This window comes from Symphalangus syndactylus, chromosome 24 (assembly GCF_028878055.3).
Source record: "Symphalangus syndactylus isolate Jambi chromosome 24, NHGRI_mSymSyn1-v2.1_pri, whole genome shotgun sequence".
In the NCBI taxonomy this organism is placed as follows: Eukaryota; Metazoa; Chordata; class Mammalia; order Primates; family Hylobatidae; genus Symphalangus; species Symphalangus syndactylus.
In genome coordinates this window covers 62223175-62250635 of record NC_072446.2, presented here as the reverse complement: position 1 = coordinate 62250635, position 27461 = coordinate 62223175, and the positions used below count along the sequence as shown (strand labels likewise).

The following is a 27461-nucleotide window of genomic DNA, read 5'->3' as shown; positions in this document are numbered from 1 at the left end:
ATAGGGTGGAGAATAGGGCCAGGCACAGGGGTTCACGCCTGTAGTCCCAGTACTTTGGGAGGCCAAGGCAGGTGGATCACTTGAGGCCAGGAGTTCGAGACCAGCCTGACCAATATGGTGAAACCCTTCCCTACTAAAAATGCAAAAAGTAGTCAGGTGTGGTGGTTCATGCCTGTAATCCCAGTTACTTGGCACTAGAATTGCTTGAACCCAGGAGGCAGAGGTTGCAGTGAGCCAAGACCGAGCCACTGAACTCCAGCCTGGATGACAGAGTGATACTCTGTCTCAAAAGAAAAAAGAAATTGTACAGTTCCCTAAAATAAGTCAGAATACAGGTAGTTAGTAATCATTATCTACAATTCTCATTATCTTCATAGTATTTACCATACCTGAAGTTCTAGAATTTATTTATTCATTTGTTTGTCTCCAGGTCCTCAAAAACAAGGGCTTGGACTGTCTGTTCACCCCCAAATTCCCAGTCCTCCATGAAGTGCCTAGTACGCAGTAGGTCTTTGATAATACTTACAGGATGATGAAGAAACTATTTTTGGCTCTCATGTTGAAGATAGAGTCCTCAAATGACATAGTACTATATTTTCAGGAGCTTTTTTTTTTTTTTTCACGAATTATGACATGACTTTCTTTTTCATTTACTCATGCCTTGTTTTATGTGTTTGCTTTATTTTTGGTTTGCCCAAACAGAGTGACCATAGGCAAGGTGGAGTTGCTTTTAAAGGTGAAAGTGCCCTGGACCAGTCCCAGAATTAGATTTTGCTTGGGTGCCCATGGGCTATTTTCAAAAGAAAGGGAAGAAGAGGAATTTTTCACAAACTGTGGTCATCCTAATATCTTTCTTGCTCCGTTACTTAGGCTTTGATACTTGTGAATCCTTGAAGACTCTGTTAAAACTGTTTTTTGTTTTTTTTTTTTTGGCAGGGGGCGGGTGATGTCTTCTCTCAGCTGTGTTCTGCTTATTATAGCTTAAATATTTTCCAAAGCTTTATGGTCTGGTAAATTGATTTGTTGAAGACAGAGGAATGTTCTTGCTTAAAATACAATTCAGGAGATTGGAACAAATCTTCCTGGCAACATTAAATAGATGTTGTAAAAACCCTAATTTGTGTCTCTGATTCCAACAAATTCAGTGTTCATTTGAAAGCACCCTGCAGATGATAACAGCTTTCACGCTGCACACGTGAAAAGACATATTGACTTGGACGGGATGTTCGGGGAAAAGCAGCCTTTGTCAATATCTCAGGCATTCATGCTTATTTCTTGTTTTGAGGCAGTCAATAGTTATTCACTTGTGTCTTGCGGTAGAAGCATTACAATTCAGTCACTTAGTATTTTATAGTAAAAAATAGTGAGAAATACCATTAAAGTGGGATGAACTCACTCCTTGTCCAGGAGATCTCACAATTTGCAGTGTTTGTGGGGCTGGAGGGTGAATGTGAAAGCCTTTCTTTAAAATTCCCAGAGAAGGAAATTCTTGAATGCTTCTAGCTAACTAGGGCAACTCATATAAAAGAAATTTTAGTACTAGACTAGAAAACACTCCTCATTCTTTGACCCTATTTAGTAAAAAAGTCTAAGTCATGCAAACAAAAAAATCTCCTCCCGATGGTGTTTTGAAGATGACCACAGTTCATTAAATGAGAAGCCACTACTTACCCAATCCACTTAGATGGAACATTTGAGTTTATTTTGCTTTAAATTCAGTGATTAAAGAGGTTATGTAAACCGAGCTGCAGACTCTTGTTAAAGAGCATGTTTTTAACCAAAATGTTATGTGGATACTGCCCAATATTCAGATGTTCAAAATAGCTTCTTTTAATTCAAAGATATAGAATTCTTCTGCAGTAAAGTAGCTGGTTTATGAAAATTGTACAATTGCCCGATGCAGGAGTTTTCCAGCCCCAAATCTTTGGATGTCATAAAAAAATTCTTATACTGGGACAGAGCATGTGAATGGGAAGGTCGTTTTTGAATAATTTATTCTTATTTTCTTTTTATAAATATATCATATGTTAATTCGAGGGAACTTAGGAAATATAGAACTGAACAAATAAGAAAAAAACCACCCACAATCTCACTGTACAGAGATAACTACTGGTAATATTTTATACACATTCTTCTAGCATTTCATGTATATTCATATATACATACTTTTTAATTTAGAAATTTTTTACTCAGCATAATATTTCATCTTCTGCTTTCTTAACCTAACAATATATTTCAAATAATATGCTCTGTCCTAATACATTCCGCTAGTCTATAATTTTTTTTTTTTTGAAACAGTGTCTCGCCATGTCACCCAGGCTGGAGTATGGTGGCAGGCTCTTGGCTTACTGCTGCCTCCGCCTCCAGGGCTTGGGCGATCCTCCCACTTGGGCTTCCTGAGTAGCTGGGATTACAGGGACTACAGGTGTGTGCCACCATGGCTGGCTGATTTTTGTATTTTTTTTTTTTTTGTAGAAATGGGGTTTCACCATGATGCCCAGGCTAGTCTTGAACTCCTGGACTCAAGGAATCTGCCCACCTTGGCCTCCCAAAGTACTGGGATTACAGGCATGAGCCACTGTGCCCAGCCTAGTCTACAATATTTTTAACGGTTGCATAGTATATTGTAATAATGGTTAATATGTATTCAATACTTACTGTGTGCCAGTTACCACTCTCATTTAATCTTCAGGACAATTCTATAGGACAGGTGATACTATTAACTCCACTTTGAAAATGAAGTTATTGAGGCACAGAGAGAAAGTCACTTACTCAAATTTATATGACTTGCAAGTGGCAGAGCAGGGATTCAAATCTCAGATTGTCCCTAGGTTGTCTGCTTCTAGTATTCTCACTTAATCACTAGGCCGCAAAGAACATTGTGGAATAGTATACCACTACACAATAAAGTATACAACATGGCTTCTATTTTGGAGCATTCTCTTTACTTGTAGAAATTTGTTCTGTACCTAATAAAGCTATACACACACAAAATACTGTTTGTGCATATTTCTGATTATTTCTCTAGGTTATAGATGTTTATTTCATGAAAAATTATGATCATTTCTAAGAAGTGTGTTTTCTGTCCTGCCATATTTCTGAGAGGGCCATTTTAAATACCTAATTTTAACTTATCCTTTCCAGAAAATAATTCTGGTGTTTAAAGCTTCAGCTGTAACACTCCATGGGTGGTCAGACCAGACAAATGAGAAATAAAAATGCATTGTGTCATAATCACTTTTATTTTTGACAGGTCTATTTATAATTTATTTGGTAGATGTGGTTTTGTTTTCTCTGCAGAATCCAAAAATGCATGTTATCTAGTAGGTCTACATATATGTATTTGAAACTCTTCCCCAAAGGATAATTTCCCCCACCTTTTTGTCTTACTTTAGGATAGCTTTCCTATCCATTGTCTTTAAACAGGCCTGATTTCTTACATTTAAAAAGGTTGTCATATGTTTCTCATCCTCCATGATACAAAAATACTTTTGATCAAGACTTGGCAGTCCTGATTCCCCTACCTGAGTTAACTGTTACCTCTTTAACATACTTATGGTACGTTATTTTTAATTCTTTTCAAGTGTGCATGTGCCTATACATGACTGTCATTTTAGGCTTAACTACAGCTATGGACAAGTCTCTTCTGTAGTGGACTGTGAGCTCTTTAAAGGCTGTCTTGTTCTTATTGTATCCCCAGAACCAAGCACAGTGCTTCCTGATATAGGATATAGTCCTTGATAAATATTCGAGTGAATAAATGAATGAATGAAAAGCAGAGTGCAATATCATGATGGTTTAGAAGTAGATACCTTTTAAATCTGGGGGTTTTGGCCAGGCATGGCGGCTCACGCCTGTAATCCCAGGACTCTGGGAGGCCAAGGAAGGTGGATCATGAGGTCAAGAGATCGAGACCATCCTGGCCAACATGGCGAAACCCCATCTCTACTAAAATACAAAAATTAGCTGGGCATACTGGTGTGCACCTGTAGTCCCAGCTACTCGGGAGGCTGCGGCAGGAGAATTGCTTGAACCCGGGAGGCGGAGGTTGCAGTGGCCCAAGATTGCACCACTGCACTCCAGCCTGGCGACAGAGTGAGACTCCGTCTCAAAAAAAAAAAAAAAAAAAAAATCTGGGGTTCCTCGAAGGATTCCTAGAGGAGATGACATTGGAGCTGTTCTTTGAAAAATGGACTAGTCTTCAATGGGCATAAATGTGGGGTAAGATCATTCCAGCAAAAGGATATCTCAGGAGGGCTCAGGTCAAGGTCTTTGAGGGGAAGGAATAAGTAGCCTAGAATCTATATAGGGCAAAGTGCTGTATCACACCACTATTACCAAGGTAGGCTAGGTCACTGGGGGCTTTGAATGTGGAATAGAAGTCTGGACTTCATTTAGCAATAAAAAGTAAATAAGATTCTTTTTATTTGTGTGTCTGCTTGTTTGTATTTTTTTGACAGTTTTATTTGGGGGAGAGGGTAGGATAGAGGGGTGGGTAGGATGGAGGAGGTAACAATATCAGAGTTATACTTTATCAAGAATGACCTGGCAGTGCTTTGTTAGATGAATTATTTATTAAGATAATGCTATCTATAACAAATCCCCAAATTTTAATGGCTTAACAGAATAGAATTTTATTTCTCCCCCATTCAGCATTCCAAAGGGTATGTTCCTGGTTGGTGGTGAATTTTCTTCGTGTGGTAATTGTGGGGTCTAAGCTCCTTCCATCACCTGGTTTTGGGGTCCCCTAAAGCCTTCGTATCTCCTGGCGCCTTCAGCTGATGGATGGGAAAAAGACTGGGGGCAGCCCCACTACTTCTTGGCTGCCTTAGCCCAGAAATGACACCCTTCACTTTCTTTTTTTTTTTTTTTTTTTTTTTTTTTTATTGAGACGGAGTCTCGCTCTGTCGTGTCGCCCAGGCTGAAGTGCAGTGGCGCGATCTCGGCTCACTGCAAGCTCCGCCTCCTGGGTTCACGCCATTCTCCTGCCTCAGCCTCTCCGAGTAGCTGGGACTACAGGCGCCCACCACCACGCCCGGCTAATTTTTTGTATTTTTTTAGTAGAGACGGGGTTTCACCGTGGTCTCGATCTCCTGACCTCGTGATCCGCCCGCCTCGGCCTCCCAAAGTGCTGGGATTACAAGCGTGAGCCACCGTGCCCGGCCTCTTCACTTTCACTTCCATGCCCTTGCGAGAGCTAGCACGTGGATCCAAAGGAGGCTGGAGAACATAGTCTTTGACAAGGCAGGCGCACCCCAGCTACAAGTCCTCACTCTGGATGGGGGATTGCAAATCTTTGGTGAACAGAGTCATCTCGGTCACAGATTTAAAGGGAGAACACTAGAATTTAAGACCCCTGAGTAGTCTTTACTACAAGCTGAGGTGGGCACAAAGTCAGACCTGAGCCAAGGTACAGACAGAAAGGATGGCCAGGAGGGGATGGGCAACAGACTTTGTTCATGGTGCAATTTCCGAATTACTTACAAATCAAGTATCAATTGAAAAACTGTTTATTTGTTTTTTGGGCTTTTTTTTTTTTTTTAAGAGGAAATCTCGCTCTGTCACCCAGGCTGGATCTTGGCTCACTGCAACCTCTGCCTTCGGGGTTCAAGCTATTCTCGTGCCTCAGCCTCCCAAGTAGCTGGGATTATAGGCACATGCTACCTTGCCCGGCTAATTTTTGTATTTTTAGTAGAGACAAGGTTTGGTCATGCTAGCCTGGCTGGTCTCAAGCTCCTGACCTCAAGTGATCTGCCCACCTCAGCCTCCCAATGTGCTGGGATTACAGGCATGAGCCACCATGCCTGGCCCCCTGAGAAACAGTTTCATAACAACTTGGGTATGAATGCTTGTGTTTCTAAACTACTTCAGGTCCTCTCCCAGTTCCTCCCCAGGCATTATTCAGTGTTCCCAGAACAATGATGCAGTTAGTCCCATTATTCATTGTTCCCAGAACAATGATGCAGTCAGTGAGACAAGGAGCTCACTGGCTGAGATGCTTTCTCAGTGAAGCCACTAGGATAACTCCCCTGCGTCATCCCAGCCCCAACTTCCTTTCTGAAAGACAGATGATAAAAACAATGACCCATATTTTAATATTGATTTACCAAGAGATGATTTATACCTTTCTTCCCCAGAGGTCTTAAATGTTTGCATGTTTATAAAGCATTATTCCATATCACCTTCTTTGATTCTCAAAGATACTGTGGTAGTGGTATTATACTCATCTTTGTCACTGGTTTGCATGAGGATTAACTAATAAAGAGGATTGCGAAGTGCCTCACTGAAGAAATGCTTAATTACTTGATGACTTAACTGCTGGGAAGGCCTATTCTTCTACTCTTTTTGCTTTCATTAGAACAAGCTTTGGGCTTTTTTTTTTTTTTTTTTTTTTTTTTTTTTTGAGACGGAGTCTCGCTCTGTCGCCCAGGCTGGAGTGCAGTGGCACAATCGCTTTGGGCTTTTAATTATCAGGATATTCATTTTAAGAATTAGAGAAGGTGATAGCACCTTGTTAATTTGACTCTGAGATGGCAAGATACCTCTGGATACTCAGTTATTATTTTTGTAATTGCTAAACAAAAGAAACCAAATAAAAACAAAGGGCAATGGTCCCTCATTAGCTCAGCCTAAAATTCTCATATCCAGGTGGGAGGTTAAGAGTAGTACCTGATTATTATTATTTTTTTAATGTAGAGACTTTCTGTAGGAAAAAAAAATAGACTTGTGACTTAAAGAGACTGCTCAAAATGAACTACCCATGATTTAACAAGAACCCTGGCAGAAAAGAACAGAAAACTGGCCAGAGAGAAACGTTAAGTGTTTTCCTGAATGTATGAAATGTATGTCTCAACAACTACTATTTGACATTTTGAAGGAAGTGCTTAGGAGAGAGATCAGTGGTGACTACAAAGAGGAAAACCAAACCCTCTGACAGTCCGCCAGCTGGGCACTGGCCGGCAGTGTGCCTTCCCCAGCATTGCTGGCTCTGTGTCTTGAGAGGACACCTGCCTGTCCCCAGGGACTCAGGCAAAATGGCCTCACTTAGGTGCGAATACAGCTGTCAGGGCAACCAAATCCTTTTTGAATAACATGGTGGTGCCAAGGATAGGAAAGCTAACATGAATTGAACACATGGAGTGGGGTCACTTTATCCCTTCTATAGACAGTGCTTCTCTCATATTATTATGTTTTGCACAAGAAATGATGAGTAAAGAAAGGCTTTAATCTTATTGAAGCCTTACTTAGCAGTTGCTCTAATTCCCTTCTGATCTAAGTAACAGTCATTCTACATACTGTTTGACTACAAAGCCCTTTCACAAAACCTTATTCATTTTATCCTTAATGCCTGGGGAAGGGCAGGTATCAACAGATAATGGTGGATAATGGGTGAGGGGCCCAGGGATGGCTAAATAATATCCCAAGAATTATCCAATTTAGCTATCCATCCTGTCCCATTCTTACCCACATTTCACAAACACAGGAAGCTTACACCTGCTAGAAATGGGGGAAACAGACTGGATTTGGATTTTACATTCTTTCCACTGCTTAGGGTGCCAGGGCCAGTGAAAAATGATCAGCCAAAAGGCAGGCTGCAGGGCAGGACAGGACGGCAGGGATCCATACCACTGAATAAGAAGCCCTTGGCTTCACTGTGCACCATTAGCAGTTCTCAAATAGGAAATTGCCTACCAATAATTCTCAATTACTAGCACAACTGGAAGAAAGAAGAGCACATAGGAAAGCCGATAATTCCCACGTTATTTGGCTCTAGAAACGCAGCCAGGAATGAAAAGCTCACATGCTTGAGCACCAACAATGACTCACCGCGAGGCCCACTCTTCCACCAAAAAACAGGATCAGGTAGGGCTGGGTTCAAATTTTGGCTCCACCATTGATGAGCTCCACAAGCTGCTTGGCCAAATGACATAACCTCTCTGCACTGTGGCTTCCTGATGCATACACAGTGGATAGTTCTAGGGCTTATCTCATTGAGTGGTTGTGTGATGTAAATGACAGAAACACATAGCCCACTTAACCCAATGCCTGGCTATTACTATCGTTATTGATATTGAATACACCTTTCTCACTCTGTTGTCACCTGATGACAACAGAAGATGACACCCTGATGTCATCTTCTGCCTTAATTACACTCACTGTCTAAGAGATTTACTCAATACCACCTTGCAGTGCTGGCTGTTTTTCTAAGTGAATATGACTCATCACCTCAAGTCAAGTGTAGTCTTGGGGAACTGGAGATTCACACTCTGGAGACTTTCTAGAGTATCCAGCACTGGGTCATGTACACAGTAGGTGCTTCATAAGACTTTTCTGGATTAATACCACCTTGGTATCCAGCTCTGGTCTCTTTTCACTTTCTCCTTGTTCCTGAGAGCTTGAGAACCAGTGGAAATTTTAATGGAAAAAAAGGTCCAGAAGTGAAGGAAAATGGAGACAGGGCCTACTGGAAAAAGCATGTGCTGGAAAAAGCAGGAACTTATTAGTTGAATTGGCCTAGACTAGATCTCTTCTACTCACTAGTTATGTCCTTGGCATAAATGGAGAAAACAACTTCTATCTCATAGGATTCTTATTAGGGTAAGTAATATGTATTGGCACAAGGGAGGGATTTGGCAAATGTTAAGTCCTCTCCTTCAATGAAATTCAAAACATTTACACATTCTCTCTTCTCACACAGCTGTCATTACTAGGTTTGAATTATTACCAACAAAATTACCTTTGTGATGCCTAAGCCGTGTTCATACATATAAGCCAGATTGAACATGGCTTGCGCGTTGTGGTATTTGTTGGCTGCAATGCTGTAGTGTGTGGCTGCTGTTTGATAGTCTTTCTTAGTCCCATAGCCATAGTAATGGTAATCTCCAATTTTTACTCTAGCAAATGCATTGCCTGATAGAAATATTAGAAAAAGAAGAATCATAACTCAAAAGATTCATGTATAGTTCTCAGGAATTCAACCTAATAATCTTGTTTCAGTCCTTTAAAATATATATGTATCTATAGCCAAGCACAAAAACGAACCAAAAACGCTCAGAACCCCAGAACTGGAATTAGATATACTTTATGGAATACAAATATAACACTCAATGCTAACTGTTTTCATTATAGTGTAACATCCATGGTATAGTACACATCTTTTGTTGTTGTTGTTTGTTTGTTTGTTTTGAGACAGAGTTTCACTCTTGTCACCCAGGCTGGCAGGCTGGAGTGCAATGGCACATTCTGCAACCTCTGTCTCTCAGGTTCAAGCGATTCTCTTGCCTCAATCTCCCAAGTAGCTGGGATTCCAGGCGCCCGCCACCACGCCCGGCTAACTTTTTTTTGTATTTTTAGTAGAGACAGGGTTTCACCATGTTGGCCAGGCTGGTCTTGAACTTCTGACCTCAGGTGATCCACCCACGTCGGCCTCCCAAAGTGCTGGGATTACAGGCGTGAGCCTCCGCGACCGGCCAAACGTTCTTAAAGAACAAAAAATTACCAATTTTACCTTTTAATTTTTTTAAGTAGATTAACTCTTGGGAAGTTGGACCCCATCCCTCCCATGCTCAGACGTCACTCCTGAAGCTCTGCTCTCCTGCGTCACCAGTGTCACCTTCTTTCCCAGATCAATCCCATCCGCCATTCAAACACGCTCTGGCATCTTCTATGAACAAAAATAAACCCTCTCTTTATCCTGTGGTGTCTCCTTCTAGCTCATGCCCCATTTCTCTGTTCCCCTTTACACTGAACCTTTTCAAAAGTGTGTTCTATACTCACTGTCTCCAAAGCTTCACCTCCCACGGACTCTTCAACCCACTCCAAACTGGCTTCTGCCCCCTTGCCCGTGAAGCTGCTATTTTGAAGGCGTTAGATGACCTCCATGCAGCCAAATCCATTGCCACATCTCTGTCCTCATCTTACCCGACACCCGAGCAGCACTGGAGTGATAGGCCCCATCTGCCCAAGCACTGTCCTCTCGGAGCATTGATGGCACTGCCTTCTCTTGGTTTCCCTTCTACCGCATGGGCTCTTTATTTCAAACTCTTGTCTGACTCCTCCTCTGCCCACTTCCTAAATGTGGAATGTCAAGGGTTCGCTCCCAACTCCTTTTTTTCTCTTCTTTTCCCTCTTTTCTCTTCTCTCACCTCTCCTCCCCACCTCTCTCCAACAATCTGCTCCATCTCAGCTCTTTCTCTGGGTGACCTCATTTCATTCCATTGCCTGTCTTTATTAACTATTTCTAAATTTATATCTACTATCTCTCTCTCCCTGAGGCCCAGGCTCTTATAATTGCCTTCTTGATGTCTCCACTTGGATTTCAAACTTAAAATGCCCAGTAGAGATTTCCTAGCATCCTACACCCCTTCCTCCAAACAAAATCATCAGTTTTTTTCCCTGTCTCAGTACAGCACCCCCATTGTTCAGGCCGTAAGTCTAGGGGAACTATTCCTAGTTCTTTTTCCCTCGCCTCCATCAGCCAATTCATCAAGTCCTGTTGGTTCTGCCTCTAAAACACGCTTAACTCTTGACATCTCCTCCACTGCGTATTCCAGCCCACAATACTACAATAGGCTTCAAACTCTTCTTTTATCTTCACTTTCCAACCCATTCTTCACACAACAGCCAGGATGATCTTTTTTTTTTTTAATTTTTATTGATTTATTTATTTTTGAGACAGGGCCTGGCTTTGTCACCTAGGCTGTATGTAGTGCAATGGCATGATCTCAGCTCACTGCAACCTCAGCCTCCCAAGCCCAAGCGATCATCCTACCCCAGCCTCCTGAGTAGCTAGGACTACAGGCATGCACCAACATGCCCGTATTCACCATATTGCTCTGGCTTGTCTCGAAATCCTGGGCTCAAGCGATCCTCCCAACTCAGCCTCCCAAAGTGCTGGGATTACAGGCGTGATGCACCCAGCCAGCATATGTATATGTATATGTTATATATAGTATATATGTAACAGTTTTATTGAGATACAATTCACATACCATCCAATTTACCCATTTAAAGGGTACAATCAAATCGTTTTTCATATATTCACAGAGATGTACAAGCATTACCACAATTTTAGAATATTTTAATCGCTCTGAAGAGAAACCTCATACTGTTTAGCTAGAGGATGATCTTTTTAAAATGTAAAATCAAGTTATGCTATTTCCTTGTGTAAACTCCTCCAATGACTTTGCTTTGCACTTGGAATAATAGTCAGACTCCTTACGACCTACAAGTCATGCCTCACCTGCCCTCTGCACAAGATCCCTGCATTCGATTCCTCAAGGCCCTCTACCTGGCAGGTTTGGAACACTCTGACTCTTCCCTTGGCTGGCTTCTCATCATTCTCAGAAGTGCCAATGCCACTTCTCTCCTAGAGGCCATCTCCGACTACCTTGTCTAAAGTGCCCCTCAGCCCCCACCCCAGAAGTTATCTACCTCATCTCCATGTTTTATTTCTCCACAGCAGGTCACTGTTATCTGATTTGCTTACTAGTGTATTTTCTCTCTTCCATATGAGGGCAGGTACTTCATGAGGACAAGCACCTTGAACTCTTAATCACTGACACAATCCCAGAACTTGGAATGGTACTTGATAAATACATAAGGAATGAATGGATAGACATGCGAGGAAACTTTTTAGATAATACTTTCCCTAGATATTAAGTACTTTAGAATATTACTGTCCAACAAATATGAATATGTCAAGTAGAAAAAAACTCATGTGACTTTTTAAGATCTGAGACTTCAGTCTTTTGAAGTCCACTTAGAGATGACCCTTAAGGGTCCCCTTGGGGTCTATGTCCCCATCCACCAGGAGAGTGTTGATTGGAACGATGAAGGAACACTCATCTAGGACATCCATCTCAGCTGTGGCCAGCCCTTCTAGCATGGTCTTGGCTTACTCAGAAAAAGAGGAAGTGCCCTGCATGGGCTCAAGTCTAGCATTAAGTGATATAGGACTTCTTCCAAAATTTTCTCATTTGGCCCTAACGTAGCACCTAACATCCTTTGGAATTTATTCCTTTAGGTACCGAAGTTCTAATCTTCTAGAATCTTCTATTAAAATATAGACACTTCAAAAAGATGTAATACCATGAGCCATCTTTAAGTCTCTCTGAGTACAGCTAACATTATAAAATTCTTTTTATTTATTTATTATTATTATTATTATTTTTGAGACAGAATCTCACTCTGTTGCCCAGGCTAGAGTGCAGTGATGTGATCACGGGTCACTGCAGCCTCAGTCTCCCGGGCTCAAGAGATTCTCCTGCCTCAGCCCCTTGAGTAGCTGGAACTACAGGTGCACACCACCACACCCAACTAATTTTTTTATCTTTTATTTTTTTGTAGAGATGAGGTCTCACTATGTTGCCCAGCCTGGTCAACATAGGAGTACGGCCAGTGACTAATTGGAAAATTTCATTATCAGATTCCCTAATCCCAAGTGAGCTACTCAGTAGCCATATCTTCAGGGACACTTATGCCTGATCTCTCTTAGGACACATGATTATTTTTAGCAGCCTGACTTTTTTATATTGAGGAATTCAGTTTAATATCAACGTACCAGCCAGGTGACAGTACAGGCTGACACCTGTAATCCAAGCACTTTGGGAGGCCGAGGCAGGCGGATCACGAGGTCAAGAGATCAAGACCATCCTGGTCAACATGGTGAAACCCCATCTCTACTAAAAATACAAAAATTAGCTGGGCATGGTGGCGCATGCCTGTAGTCCCAGCTACTTGGGAGGCTGAGGCAGGAGAATCACTTGAACCTGGGAGGCGGAGGTTGCAATGAGCTGAGATCGTGCCACTGCACCTCAGCCTGGAGACAGAGCAAGACTCCATCTCAAAAAAAAAAAAGAGAAAGAAAAAAAATATATATCTCAATGTACCCTTGTTTTCAATGTCTCTTTTCCTTGCTGCAATTTCCCCACCATTTCCTGGCTTGGAATAAACCTGCATTTGTTGTAATTGAGCTGATTGGCCATGGCTGAGAGATTGCAGGTATTGTTTCCCCACTCTAAATAAGGTCTTCATTGCATTTGATAAAACATAGACTTTTTAAGGGGAATGTCTCACTAAAATTGCACTGATGGCTTGTTGCTGTGCTACCGGCTCAGCTGGATGTGAGAAAGCACCACTGTGACTTTTTCCTTTGCTTCATATTAGTGTCAGCTGAGAATCATTTTTTATCCTATTCACTTCCTGTGAAAAGGGATGATTTGGCCTTAGCATAAGACAATTTTAAGAAACCTAATTGGAAGCAAAATTGCTCTCTTATTGCAAGAGAGTTTTCACATATCCAAATGCCAATGGTGACAGCTTTGCAGTATTTCTCTGCTTTTAATAATATAATTTTAGGGGAAAAATAGTAAAAGACATCGCAATGCAATGCAAATACCACCTGCCAATGCTTTTCCCACCACTGGTATCTTATATTCCTTATCCATGTGATGCCAGCAAGCGAGACATGGAAACTCGAAGAAAAGTGAGAGGATCCTGCCATGTATCTGTTTTGTTTTGGTTTGGTTTTTTATTCTTACATGCTAATGATTGTAGTAAAGATCTGAAGTTAATGGTAGTCATCAATGTGATATTTTAATAGAGAAATCACATGAGCCTTAGATACATACATAACTAATTTTGCTTGTAAACTCATTGAGACATGGGTCACATCTCTGATTAGTTCAGTCAGGATCTCAGCAATGAATGAGTGAAGCAAGACCAAGAAAACTGGTTTCTTGAGTAAAATTGTATATTTCAAAAAACTGTTCTGGTGCCATGGAGACAGAGCCACAGAAAAATTCCTATGGCTTGCTGAATCAGGGACTTTGATAATAATGGGGAAAATAAATTCCTGGAAATGATCTCTAACCAAAGACTGACCCTAACATCAGTATAGTTTGAAATGTCACCTACTTGATATTCTGCCCCTTGCTGCCTATGTGCACAAACATGCAGCTACAGCAAACCTGATGAATAACAGAGGACAGGGACCGGGTATGTGCTTATTTTTATTTGGGTTCTATACCTTGAATGGCAGCTCGATTCCACAGGAGAAGCGCCATTGGATACATCTTCTCTTTTTCAAGAATGTTAGCCTTTGCTAAAAAAAGGAGACATTCCATTAGGAAGGCCTAAAATGCCTCTGTAGTAAAGTCATATATGCATATGTATGATTGGGGGATTGCAGAGAATTTTAACTTATCTTACTAGATTCCAAAATGAATGCTGAATTGCTTTGAGCTACTTCATATCCCATTTCTGCAAGCAGTGCATACTGAACAAGAGAAGAATCTATATCACCATCCTTATAGGCAAAGTAAGCTGTCAGGAATTTCTCAGCCCAGTGGCCTAGTTCACAGACACCTTTATAAAGCTGTATATGGGAAGAGAAATCAAGAAGACTAGTTAGCCAGTATGCTTCACCCCAGGCAAATGAGAAATGAAATCAGTCTTCAGCTCCTACCGGCTGGTCAGGGAAGGATTTTAGGTCTAAAGCATGGCTTTTGCAAATTATTTAGGGTAAAGAGCTAATACCTTTTATAGGCACAAAGATCAGAAGTGTTTGGGTTTGTTTTGTTTTGTTTTTGTCTTGAGGGAAACTTCCTCAGCCTTATTTTAAATGTGTACAATAAACTTTCCTGACTTGGAGGCTATTTGGAAGAGTAAGAATGTATCAGTAGTGTGTGCGTGTGTGTGTGTGTGTGTGTGTGTGTGTGTGTGTGTGTTTTAAAGGGACTTTCTGAGTACTGCTGCTCTGCGAGGGCAAGTTATAAGGCCACAGCTGATGTGAAAAGGAGAGAATGAAGGGAAGACAGTGCCGGAGGGTGTAGGTGACATAACTGTGAGAGAGGTGTGCAGAGCCCTAGGGGGACAAATGTCAACTTAGCTGAATAGCCCTTATGTAACCAAAAGAGGTTAGCCATACATAATTCATTAGGAAGTTGGCAAAGGAGCAAATCTAAAGATAGATCATTAGCTGGCAGCTTTTGAAATGAGCTTCAGAGGGGCCAGATTGCAACATAGAGTATTTATGCTGGTGTAGCAGACGTGTTTAATAAATCAATGAAGGACATTAAGGTCCTAAAAGCATTCTTTTGGAAAGCGCATCACTGGCTCAGGCTGAAAGAATTCACTTTCTCCATTGTCATCCAAATCATCAAAACCAAAGGATGCTGCTTTCTGGGAAGAAGTGGGCTACATTTTCTAGGCTAAATCTAGCCTTTCGTTTCCGAAGTAGCAACTCCCAATCCCACTAGAAGTGCCAAATTGCCCTGGTGATTTCATTGAATGCTGAAACAGAGCTCCTTAACTGCATGTTGAGGTGAGCTCTGAACCTGATGAAAAGCCAAATGTCAGAGAGAGGAGAGATCTTTTCTCTGTCTCCCTTCCCCAACCCGAGTTACATCACTGCTTTTCCCCTCTGACAGATGTCAGTATTCACACTGTCAACTGGAAGAAAAGAGGTAATATTTATAAAATCAAAGACACCAACAATTTAAGAACAGTATTACCTCCTCTGTGTCATACATGACAAGTGCTTTAAAAACAGCCTCATATTGTATTTACCTCCACAGCAGTTCTGCATGATCTTACTACTCCTGTTCCTGTTGCATACATCTTGGCCAGATAATAAATGGCGAGGGGCTGCCCACTCTGAGATGCCAAGTAAAAATATTTGAAGGCAAGTTTATAATCCTTCCATATTCCAGAGCCAGCTGAAAATTAAAACTGTTTTGAGCCACCCCTTATTGACTTTATTTTTTATATTATAATCTATGATATAATAGTCATAGTGATGCCTGCTATTTAAATAGGATGGGAAAAGTCAACCAAAAGTCAAGCTACTCTAAATCCACTATTTGTGAAGGTGGAGGTGAACACTGAGTTTGGTTCTAAGTAAGGATATGGAAATTTATGTTCTTGAGCCATTCTGAAAAAAAAAAATTGAGAAAGAAGGACTACTTAGTCTCATGAAAGTATCTCCTCACTATGGCATAACTAAAGTTAATGCAAAGGAGAACAAGTGATGGTCTCTGAGGACCCGAAGCCCCACCATGATGCATCTCGCCATCTTTGTCATCCTTGCATATCAGGACACCCATATAGCTTCTCCCAGCCATGACTATGGCATATGCAGCAGGTAAATCCCAGCTCCAAGAGGCCGAACTCTCACCAAACTCCTGCTTACAGCAAGAATAGGCACTTGAAGCTAGAGCAGAGAACCAGCAGACTCCCAGCAGCCAAGATTCTTGTCCTGGCTCTCTCATTAGTTCTTTTGTGAGTTGGGCCATTTAGGCACTTTATTTGCAAAAGTGAAGGCTTTCCTTAGATGGTCTTTAAGTTATCTTCCAGCTCTAACACTGGAGCCTTTAGAAGCAGTGCCATGTAGCGATTAAGAGCAAAAGCTCTGGAGGCAAATTGCTTGAGTTTGAATTCCAGCTCCACAACTGTGTGATCCTGGGCAAGAAGTCCAACCACAACATTGGCTTGGTTTGCTCATCTATCCACTGTGGGATACCCGGTAGATGTGTTGAGAGGGTCAAATGAGTTAAAACATATGAAGACTTACTATACATTAGCCATGACTATTTTTCTTATTCTAGAAACTTGGGAAATCTGGTAGATCCCAAACCAAGGACTTGGAATGAACTAGAAGAACAAGGCCATCTTAGGCAACCTCAATCCCCCAAGATAGTGTAAAACAGGTGCTCCTGCTGGGCCACTGTGGAAAATGCCAGTGACGCCTTGACTGGATGTGACCTCCTTGATGATAGGGTCTGCTGCTGCCCTGGCTCCGCCTCTGACATGAAGGACTTGGTGGGGATACTCAGGTGTGTTCAGATCTCCTGGTATTTGTCTTGGCCACTTCCTCTCTCATTCCCCACAGAGATTATTAGAAACTTACATGGCTTTCTGGGACCTCCTAGCCAACCACTCTACCTTTGCTCACAGAAGTCAACTTTGTACCTACTAGATCGTTGAAGAAAACTTCATATTGTCTTTCCTCACTCGCCTCTCTCCCCATCTCATTCCCCCATACTTAGATTCGCATCATCCTTTCCACCCTCCCTCCAGTCTCTGAGGGTGAGCAATCCTGCCTATCTATCACGGTTAAAGAGGCTTCCACTGATCTGTGCCTAATCAGGTGTTAATACCACCAACGTTTTTCAGAATCTCTTTCCATCAATTATAATTATGCTCAGGTCTCTTCATCTTAAAAGTAACTCCCTCTGGGTCCTTAATCCCCCTGATGCTGAGCTCCTTCTCTCTCCTTCCCTTTAAGGGCACACTGCTTGCAAGAATACTTTTATTTCTCAACTTTCTGATCTTCCGTTCATGCCATTGTCATGCGGCTTCCACTCCAAGCCGTCCAATGACCTCACCCACATTCTCTGTATTGCCAAGTCTCATAGATATTTCATTCTTTCTTACTTGCTTTTTTTGTTTTGTTTTGTTTTGTTTTGTTTTGTTTTGTTTTGTTTTGAGATGGAGTCTCGCTCTGTTGCCCATGTTGGAGTGCAGTGGCGTGATCTCGGCTTACTGCAACCTCCACCTCCCGGGTTGAAGTGATTTGATTCTGCCTCAGCCTCTCCAGTAGCTGGGACTACAGGCACCTGCCACCATGCCAGGCTAATTTTTGTATCTTTAGTAGAGACGGGGTTTCACCATATTGGCCAGGCTGGTCTTGAACTCGTGATCCACCCACCTCAGCCTCCCGAAGTGCTAGGATTACAGGCGTGAGCCACCACGCCTGGCCTCTTACTTGTTTTTTAAGCCAGGTTTCTCACTGCATTTCACAGGGGTGCTCATTCATTTATTCTTCCTTGAAAGTTCTTCCCTTGGATCCGTTAAGATCTTTTTTTTTTTTGTTCCCTATTCTGCTGAGCCTGGCTTTCCATTCTTCTCTGTGATGTACTTCCCCTGCCTACCCTTCAATACAGCATGGAGGGTCACTAGTTATCTACCATGGCCCACTGCTCTTTCCTCTCACACTCTTGCTCCTTTCCTTTTGCAACCTCAACTACTCTTAACTAATAGCTGTGTGCTGATGCCTCTTGAACCTTCTCTGTAAGTTTGGCCTTTCTTGTGAGTTTCATACTCGCTTCTGGGGATGTGCACGGGATATTGCTAGCACCTCCAACTTAACCTTGTCAAAGATGAGCTTCCTGACTCTGCACCTCCTTGTCCCCTCTCCCAACCAGTGTCCTTTTCTTTAGTCTTTTTCAAATTCTAATTTGTTGCCTAAATGTTCTGTCTAAACCACTCACACCAACCCTTTGATGTTTGTTATAAAAGGAGCAGACTTAATAATGCATTTGTCATTCTAAATAAAGCAGCTGTATTTGTGGCACTTACAGTAGTACATGAAGCCTAACTGGAACTGTGCGTCGGGCCACCCTTTCTCCGCAGCTTTCTGAAAGTATTTAAGTGCTTCGGCATAATTCTGCAAGATAATTGCACTCTGTTACTCAAAGACACAAGTAAAACTCCATGGAAACAATTGCCTTCCACTGCTTGAAAAGAGTATAGACAGTACCCTATGTGATTTAGGCTAATTAAAATAGTATCAGAAATATTATATATTTTATTTCATTATTAGACTATCAGGAAATAATGTCTCATTTTCATCATAATTATGTCTTTTTCTACATTGACTGTAAGTTTTGTTAGATATTGGGGAAGGTCACTCAAAAGACTATGAAGATAAATTTCTCCATCAATAAAGTCCTCAGAGGATAGATGATTTCTAAGGTTACTTAGGATCTATGATTCTAAGATATAATTAGAATTACTATTCTTGTCACAAGCTTGTTCTTCAGTGTCTCTTTGGCAGACATTTCATTGGATTATTTTATTCTCTATTATCTGATATCACAGTTTGGCAAACCAGATAATAGAGATAAATTCCTGTAAACTAATGAATGACCATGAATTTTACCCTGTAAATTGCTACAAATAGAAATATAATAAAATAATTTAACTTACCACGGGAACTCCTTTTCCATAAAAGTAAAGAAGACCAAGCCCATGAAGGCCAATTGCATTGCCCTAGAAGAGTTTTATAAAGCCAAGTAAAGTCCCAGAAGAATTCATGATAAGGAAAATTACTGCAAAATTTTTCAAAATATTTGACATGCACCCAGTAAGAGATTAATCAAGGCAGTTGGCCGGTTATTCTGACCCACTCTAGTTCCTCCTTTTATACTTTCATGAACCTTCTGGCTAGAAAAGGGAAGAGGGAAACAAAAGTCAAATCTTTCCTCCATTCTTGTATTCAACACTTATTTAGGACTTGTTTTGTGTATGATTCCATAGTAGGCACTGGGCAGAGGTAGCAGGTGAAAGGTAAAAGATGAAGAAGCCATAATCCCTGCCTTGGAGAGTTCACATGCTAGTGGGCTCTGAGCCATATCAAAGGGCAGGGGCAGGTCAGACCTCTTAGAGTCCTGTCAAATGTGGTAAGTCCTAAAGTTGAAATAGATTGAGGCCGGGCATGGTGGCTCACGCTTGTAATCCCAGCACTTAGGGAGGCCAAGGTGGGTGGATCACCTGAGGTCAGGAGTTCGAGACCAGCCTGGCCAACATGGTGAAACCCTGTCTCTACTAAAAATGTAAAAATTAGCTGGGTGTGGTGGCACACACCTGTAATCCCAGCTACTTGGGAAGCTGAGGCAGGAGAATCGCTTGAACCCATGGAGTGGAGGTTGCAGTGAGCCGAGATTGTGCCACTTCACTCCAGCCTGGGCGAAAGAGCAAAACTCCATCTCAAAAAAAAAAAAAAAAGAAAGAAAAGAAAAAAGAAATAGATCGAGAGTGTTGCAGACACCTAGAAGAGGGACACTCTATTGCCTGATTTAGACTAGGAACTGAAGGAGATCAAGTTGTCAGGAGTGGTGACATTTGAGCTAGGTCTTAAAGGATGTGTAGGAGTTTTCCAGAAGGGAGAAGTCTATCCAGACACTTGTTACCTACTCAGGTCTAAGGAGGTTGATGTAAATGGCCTAATCACATTTTAGAGACTCTGTGGATTTCAATCCAGCCACTACAGATAGTAAAGCATTGTTGGTATATTTCTTTACTCAAATTTATTGCTTATAACATCCCCGATGTTTCCTTTTCCACTTGATGCTAAATTAATTACCATTTATTTTCTGATTAATATTCGGAATACTCTCAGGAAGGGAGTATTTAGCACATTTAGTATTCAGCACATGTTCAAATATATTGATATTTAGCATATCAATTTTGGAGGAAGAGTGAACCTTGAAAGTGACTTCCTCAAGGAGAAAACTCCTTTTTCTTTCCATGTCCTATCACGCATTTCACCCTCTAGCGACTACAGTAAGAAACCATGATTGACCACCTGACTTTCTTTTTTTTTTTTTTTTGAGATGGAGTCTCACTCTGTTGCCCAGGCTGGAGTGCAGTGAGGTGATCTCAGCTCACTGCAACCTCTGCTTCCCTGGTTCAAACTATTCTCCTCCCTCAGCCTCCTGAGTAACTGGGATTACAGGTGCGTGCCACCATGCCCAGCTGATTTTTTGTATTTTTAATAGAGATGGGGTTTCATCATGTTGGCCAGGCAGGTCTCAAACTCCTAGCCTCAAGTGATCTGCCCATCTCAGCTTCCCAAAGTGCTGGGATTACAGGCGTGAGCCACCGCACCCTGCCGACCAACTGACTTTGATTCAGCAGACCTGTAGGTATGTTTTACAGGTTTCTAGTGTTTCTGCAGGAACTTACGTTCTAATAAAAAGCTCTCCAAATTTCCTCTTACCACGTACATTTGGTTATTGTAGATGCAGCCGGAGTAACTCTCAGTAACACAGGAATAGCACATAAATAGCGAAGGCATATTTCAAAAGTGGTTTCAAGACTCCAAATTTTGAGCCTATCATATGAAATGATCTGCTATTGTAAGAGTTCTTTTTTTTTTTTTTTTTTTTGAGTCGGAGTCTCGCCCTTTCGCCCAGGCCAGAGTGCAGTGGCACGATCTCGGCTCACTGCAAGCTCCACCTCCCGGGTTCACGCCATTCTCCTGCCTCAGCCTCCCGAGTAGCTGGGACTACAGGCGCCCGCCACCGCGCCCGGCTAATTTTTTGTATTTTTAGTAGAGACAGGGTTTCACTGTGTTAGCCAGGATGGTCTCGATCTCCTGACCTCGTGATCCACCCGCCTTGGCCTCCCAAAGTGCTGGGATTACAGGCATGAGCCACCATGCCCGGCCAAGAGTTCTTAAGGACAGTCCATCTGTATTTAAAACAGGTGGTATAACTCTGCTCTCTTCTTCCCTCTTCTCTCCTGGCCACACGTCCTGTGGTTCTGGGAGTCTTGAGTTGCTCTGCTCTGGAAGTAGTAAGGCTCAGTGTGATGGATGCGGCAAAGTCTAGTGAGTCTGTCTTCTTCTAATTAGCCTCGTTTAGATGTCATCTTGAATTGTAGTTCCTATAATCCCCATGCATCATGGGAGAGACCTGGTGGGAGGTAATTGAATCATGGGGGCGGTTACCCCCGTGCTGCTGTTCTTGTGATAGTGAGTGAGTTCTCATGCGATCTGATGGCTTTATAAGGGGCTTTTCCCTCTTTTGCTCTGCACTTCTCCTTGCTGCTGCCATGTGAAGAAGGATGTGGTTGCTTTCCCTTCTGCCATGATTGTACATTTTCTGAGGCCTCCCCAGCAATGCTGAACTGTGAGCCAATTAAATCTCTTTCCTTTATAAATTACCCAGTCTTGGGTATATGTTTATTAGCAATGTGAGAACGGACTAATACAGAAGGGAAGGAAACAGATATGAAAGGAGGGAACGAAGAAGGGAGAGAGAAAGGAGAAAGGTTAGAATAGCAGGGACAAATTATTTTCTCCTCTAAGGGAGTCCCTGGGACCCCAGGGACTCAGTGAATTGCCCATCACTGTTTAAGGCCCAGCGTACCTATTTAGAACTTGTCAGGCGAAGAGTGGCCAGTTCAGACACCTGCAGGAACCATGCCAGTGATATAAGAAATAAAATATGCCAGGTAGTGGAGACAGTGGTGCAGATGGAGACACGTGGAGTCCCTGCCCTGTGTGAAGGCAGCAGCAGCTCTCAGTTCCTCTGCTCCAGCTGGTTGGTGCCACATGGAATGGCAGTCCTGTTTCATCAGCGTTTGCCATTTTCTTTTTTCTTTTTTCTTTTTTTTTTGTGAGACAGACTCTTGCTCTATCACCCATGCTTGAGTGCTGTGGAGTGATCTCAGCTCACTGCAACCTTTGCCTCCTGGGTTTAAGTGAGTTTCATGCCTCAGCCTCCCAAGTAGCTGGGATTACAGGCTTGCACCCCCATGCCCGGCTAATTTTGTACTTTCTGTAGACACGGGGTTCCACCATGTTGACCAGGCTGGTCTTGAACTCATGACCTCAAGTGATCCACCAGCCTCAGCCTCCCAACGTGCTGGGATTTACAGGTGTGAGCCACCATGCCTAGCTAGCTTTTGTCATTTTCAAGAAAAGCTAGATATTTAGATTTGGATGTGAATTTTACTCATTTATTTTTATTTATTTATTTATTGGGACAGAGTCTTGCTCTGTTGCCAGGCTGGAGTGCAGTGGCGTGATCTCAGCTCACTACAACCTCTGCCTCCCGGGTTTAAGCGATTCTCCTGCCTCAGCCTCCTGAGTAGCTGGGACTACAGGCACATGCCACCATGCCCAGCTAATTTTTGTATTTTTAGTAGAGATGGGGTTTTACCATGTTGGCCAGGATGGTCTCGATCTCTTGACCTGGTGATCCGCCCGCCTCAGCCTCCCAAAGTGTTGGGATTACAGGCGTGATCCACCATGCCTGGCCAGTTTACTGATTTTTAAAACACTTTCTGGGCCAGAAAAACCATATGTATAGCCAACCCCCGCAGTATACACCTGCTGTTTTAGGGTGTAATGCTCTTGCTTAGGTTAACTGACATGAAGCCAGGGAGCAGATAGGCATTTCTTTGGCAAATATTTAATAAACCCCTGCTCTGGACCCCTTTATTTAATAACCCCCTGGCAGGACCTTTGCCCTCCTCTAGTTGAGGACACATGGCCTTTGGACAGGAGGGGAGAAGCCACAGGTAGGAAGCAGTTAAATCCCAGCAGCAGGAGTGAACGCAGGGTAAGTTCAGAACAGGAAAGAGATCATGTGAGCCAGCAAGGGCAGGGGCAGCTCTGTGGATGGAGGGAGGATTGGGCTCCGCTCTGGGGACTAGTAGGACTTAGAATAAGAGACTCTGGGAAGGGGAGGCAGATGACAAAAGTATGGAGATGGGGACGGGCCTGACAAGCTCAGGGCGCAAGAGAGAACTGGAGGAATGTGGTCCAACATGGGCACAATGTCACATACAGTCACTGTGCTTGTTTCTAAGCAAATAAGACAAAAGAGGTTGTGAAATCTGTAGCTCTGTGTCATGGTATTGATATAATTTAAAAACAAATTTAGAAAGCAGTTTTTAAAAAAGTAGTAAGAGTGAGAAATCTAATAAATTGTCCAGGCGCTGATCAAGAAGTATGTGGCCATCTCCCCCTAATGCCATTTAGAATAATTACCTTAATTGTAAGTTCAGATTTCCTTTGTAAAGGAAAGCAGCTCGGGTTCAGCGCACCAGAGACCCAGATCACTGCTGGCTGGTTCCACAACCCTGAAGAGCTGGGAATCTGACTTAATTTACACTCCCATCTCCCTGGCATTATGCTTATGGGCTGACAAATCAGTGTTATTTGCCAGATGATAAGACATTTTCCTTGTTACTCCTTTTCAGTCTGCTCTTCCTTGTCATCCTAATCTAATGGTACTTCAGATAACTGCCTTTCTGAGCAACAATTCCATATAAATTACAAGGGAGAGGAGCGGAGTACTAGCCTTCTCAGTAATTTACACCACAATAGCAGCAGCTCCGAGGTGCTAGTCACTTATAAATAGGCTCCTAAAGCAGTGTGTGGGTTTTTAAAAACTGAGAACAGTTGAAGTGATTCCTGGTTTGAGCACATCTTTACTGCCAGTGTTCCAGTATGCAACTGTAAGACAACAAAATGCTTCCTACTGTGCAGGGATAGAAAGTTTACCAAGGCCATTCGCCAAGAGCAGGCCGATGGGTGTTGGATGAGGGCATTTTTTTATGCATGAAAGGGATTCAGAGGAGTCTACTAAGTTTTATCTGACAGATACCAGCCTCACGGACCCTAGGAGCAGAGGCAAAGACTTCGATGCAGGAGGTATATTATACCATTTCGATGGTCCCTCATACAGCTAATTCATTCTGTCTGGGATGTGCTTTGAAGTTCACTCTACCTTACTGGCCCCAGACTGCAAAAGATAATAGCGCACTTACTGTGTGTCAGGCACTGCTTTAAGTACTTCACAATATGAGGCACAGCCTCCTGAGCAGCTGGGACTACAGGTATGTGCCAGCACACCTGGCTAATTTTTGTATTTTTTGTAGAGATGGGGTTTCACCATGTTGCCCAGGCTGGTCTCAACCTCCTGAGCTCAAGCAATCTGCCTGTTTCAGCCTCCCAAAGTGTTGGGATTACAAGCATGAGCCACTGTGCCTGGCAGGCAAATATTCTTATATTCCCATTTTACAGATGGGGAAATTGAGGCACAGAAAGGCTAAGTAACTTGCCCATGTTCACACAGCTAGTCAGTTTTAGGGCTGGCATTCAAGCAAGGATTCTGTCTCCAGATCCCTATTCTCAGTCGCCTTGCCCTGGCCTCCTCCCTGACAAGCTCCCACCTGGGCCAGAGGGAGCTCTGGCCTTTGGATGAGATGTGACTGGAGAAAACTGGACATTCCTAGGATGTCTTTGTCTTGAACTTCCTGCAGTTATTGATTGGGTTTTCCCTTCCTCTGTCCTCATCTCTTTTGTTTCCTGTTCCTAAGCTAGATGGCCTCATCTACTGCATGAGGGAGATGGGAAAGCTGAACTTCTGTCTGGCCTCCTCCTGGCCTCTGCTAGGACAGCACAAGCCACTGCCATTTTTTATTTTCCAAGAAGACAAGTTGTAGCTTCCCTTACTCCCATCACCAATATTATACTTCTCCAGGACACAAAACTCCTTACAGGCCCATTATCTGGGCTTGGGACTTCGAAGTCAATTCTTTGGCACCAGTCTGCACGTAATAAAAGCAACTTGTGTGTATGTGTTTACAGCAGTGCATTGAGGACATACCTTACTGGCTGCCATGGAAAAGTACTTGAAGGCAGTAGCGTTATTTTGCGGCGCGGCAGCATTCCCCTCTAAGTACATCTAGGAAGAAAAATGAAAAGAGGATAGAAAAAACAAAACAATTTGAGAGTAATGCAAATATTTTAAAATGAAATAGAGGTAACAGTGGTACAACATATTGAATGTAGTAAATGCCACTGAATTGTATACTGTAGAGTAGTCAATTTTGTGTTATTTACATATTTACATTTTACCTCAATTTAAAACGACAAGAAAAAGTAAGAGTACCATTTATTACAGACTTCTGGAGTGACCCTGCCTGAAGGCAAAGAAATGGACCCTGTTTGTGTTTTCTCTCTCTCTCTCTTTTTTTTTTTTTTTTGCATCTACATTTACTGTATGTTGCACTTAGGAAGCAGGACATTCGTCCCTATGGTTACTAATGCAAATCGGCTGCAGGGAGCCAAGGGTGGCACACAGGGGAGTGAATAGTCTTTGAAGGAGACAGAAGAATGTGCCTTTCCAGAGCAACCCTCTACCAGGCTACTCTGCAGCCACAGGAGGCCTCCTATCAGAGGTGGCAGAAGGATAGCTCTGGTCAGCCTGGAGCTGATTCACACTCCAGTAGTAGAGGAGAGAAGGGCCTGATTGGGCTGAGACCTGTACCCATCTCCTGCGCTCAACCAACCTGGATCTCCTCTTACATATTGGGGAGCGGGGTGGTCACAGGCTCATAGCTAAGCTCAGAGCAGGAGCCCTGGGCCAGGTGCACATTTTTATTTTATTTTTTATTTTTGGAGATGGAGTCTCCCTCTGTTGCCCAGGCTACAGAGCAGTGGCATGATCTCAGCTCACTGCACCCTCTGTCTCCCAGGTCCAAGTGATTCTCCTGCCTCAGCCTCCCAAGTAGCTGGGATTACAGGCACCCGCCACCACGCCCAGCTAATTTTTGTAGTTTTAGTAGAGACGGGGGTTTCACCATGTTGGCCAGGCTGGTCTTGAACTCCTGACCTCAAACAATCCACCTGCCTCAGCCTCCCAAGGTGCTGGGATTACAGGCATGAGCCACCGCGCCCGGCCGAGGTGCACTTTTAAGGCTGCTTTTGGTGCCCCAGATAAAGGCTGCTGTTATATCGGGCTTCTTCCCAAACTGTCACCTCAAGAATACCACCCTTGGGTTGCAGCCAGATGCCCCACTTGGCTGCTTCCGTGAAAGAGGCCTGCTGCCCTGTCCCTCTACAATGGGTTCAATGAGCTGGTATCATTAATTTGTTAGATTTTTTAATTTTTAAATTTAAATTTTAATTATTTTGAGATGAGGGTGTTGCCATGTTGCCCAGGCTGGTTGCCTGTGCTCAAGTGATCTTCCCACCTTAACTTCCCAAGTAGCTGGGACAACAGGCACACGCTGCTATGCCCAGTTTAACTTCTTAGGTTTTTAATAAATGAAAACAATGAATCAAGATGAAGCATGTACCTTTCCTATAAATGCCATGGCATTTGCACTCCCGGCCTTTGCTGCCTTTAAGAAGTAGTGTAATGCTTTCTGGAGAGAAAAGGAACAGTGTTATTGCTAGTCACAAAATAAATCCTTCAAAATAGCTTTTTGAACCAAACTTTATTCAATATGCATTCAAAAAATATCTATGGTTCTTGCCACTGAGCTTAAAAAAAATCTGTGAAACGCCCATTTTGTTCAAGGCACTATTCCAACCAAGTGCTTTTTCAACCATAACCTGAGGAGTGGGAGAGTATCTATATCTCTTTCTTACATATAATTTTATAACATGAGGACTTGCTTCTTACATTTGGAAAGCCACGATGGGAATGTAGTTTGTAGGGAGAGATGAATCCCAGCTGTGAAGCTAAATAGTCCATTATTTTGAAAAGCAGGCTTCTCTGTTGACACTGTGTACTTAATGAGGTTTTACTGTGGTTGGCAGAATTGGATACACAGTATCCTAATGTTTGTAGGCAGAGTAAGACCAGACACACTTGGCTGGCTGCTGAGATCAGTCTTTATGCAGAAGTGAGCTTTAAGACAATTCCTTCTGACTCAAATTGAAGGAGGCCAGTAAAGCCTCTGATTTTGTCTAGGTCGTTACATTAAATGAAGCACTCTGTCTAGAACACATAAGGGCTGACCTTGTCCCTTGCTGCCACACTCCCTAGGCCTCATCTCGACCTTCCGGAAAGCCCCTCCTCGGAAACCATATAGAGCAATAAAAGAAATCAGCCTCAAGAACGTGGTATGAAACAGCTCTTTTTTTTTTTTTC

The 27461-nt window shown here is 42.7% G+C and overlaps 1 protein-coding gene across 3 annotated transcripts in view; it reads right to left on the bottom strand.

Annotated features, from left to right (window-relative positions):
- Positions 1–27461, bottom strand: part of SEL1L2 (SEL1L2 adaptor subunit of SYVN1 ubiquitin ligase) — a 165800-nt gene that overhangs the window by 1740 nt on the left and 136599 nt on the right. For 2 of the 3 annotated variants that reach the window (XM_063633983.1, XM_055266153.1), the window contains exons 11-18: positions 26662–26730; positions 25188–25265; positions 18991–19053; positions 18361–18448; positions 15571–15719; positions 14212–14377; positions 14030–14104; positions 8738–8910 (exon numbers count right to left, since the gene is read on the bottom strand). In XM_063633983.1, the coding sequence (XP_063490053.1) occupies positions 8738–8910; positions 14030–14104; positions 14212–14377; positions 15571–15719; positions 18361–18448; positions 18991–19053; positions 25188–25265; positions 26662–26730 (861 nt within the window). The remainder of the gene's footprint in view (positions 1–8737; positions 8911–14029; positions 14105–14211; positions 14378–15570; positions 15720–18360; positions 18449–18990; positions 19054–25187; positions 25266–26661; positions 26731–27461) is intronic. The other variant, XM_055266154.1, reaches the window with a different exon arrangement.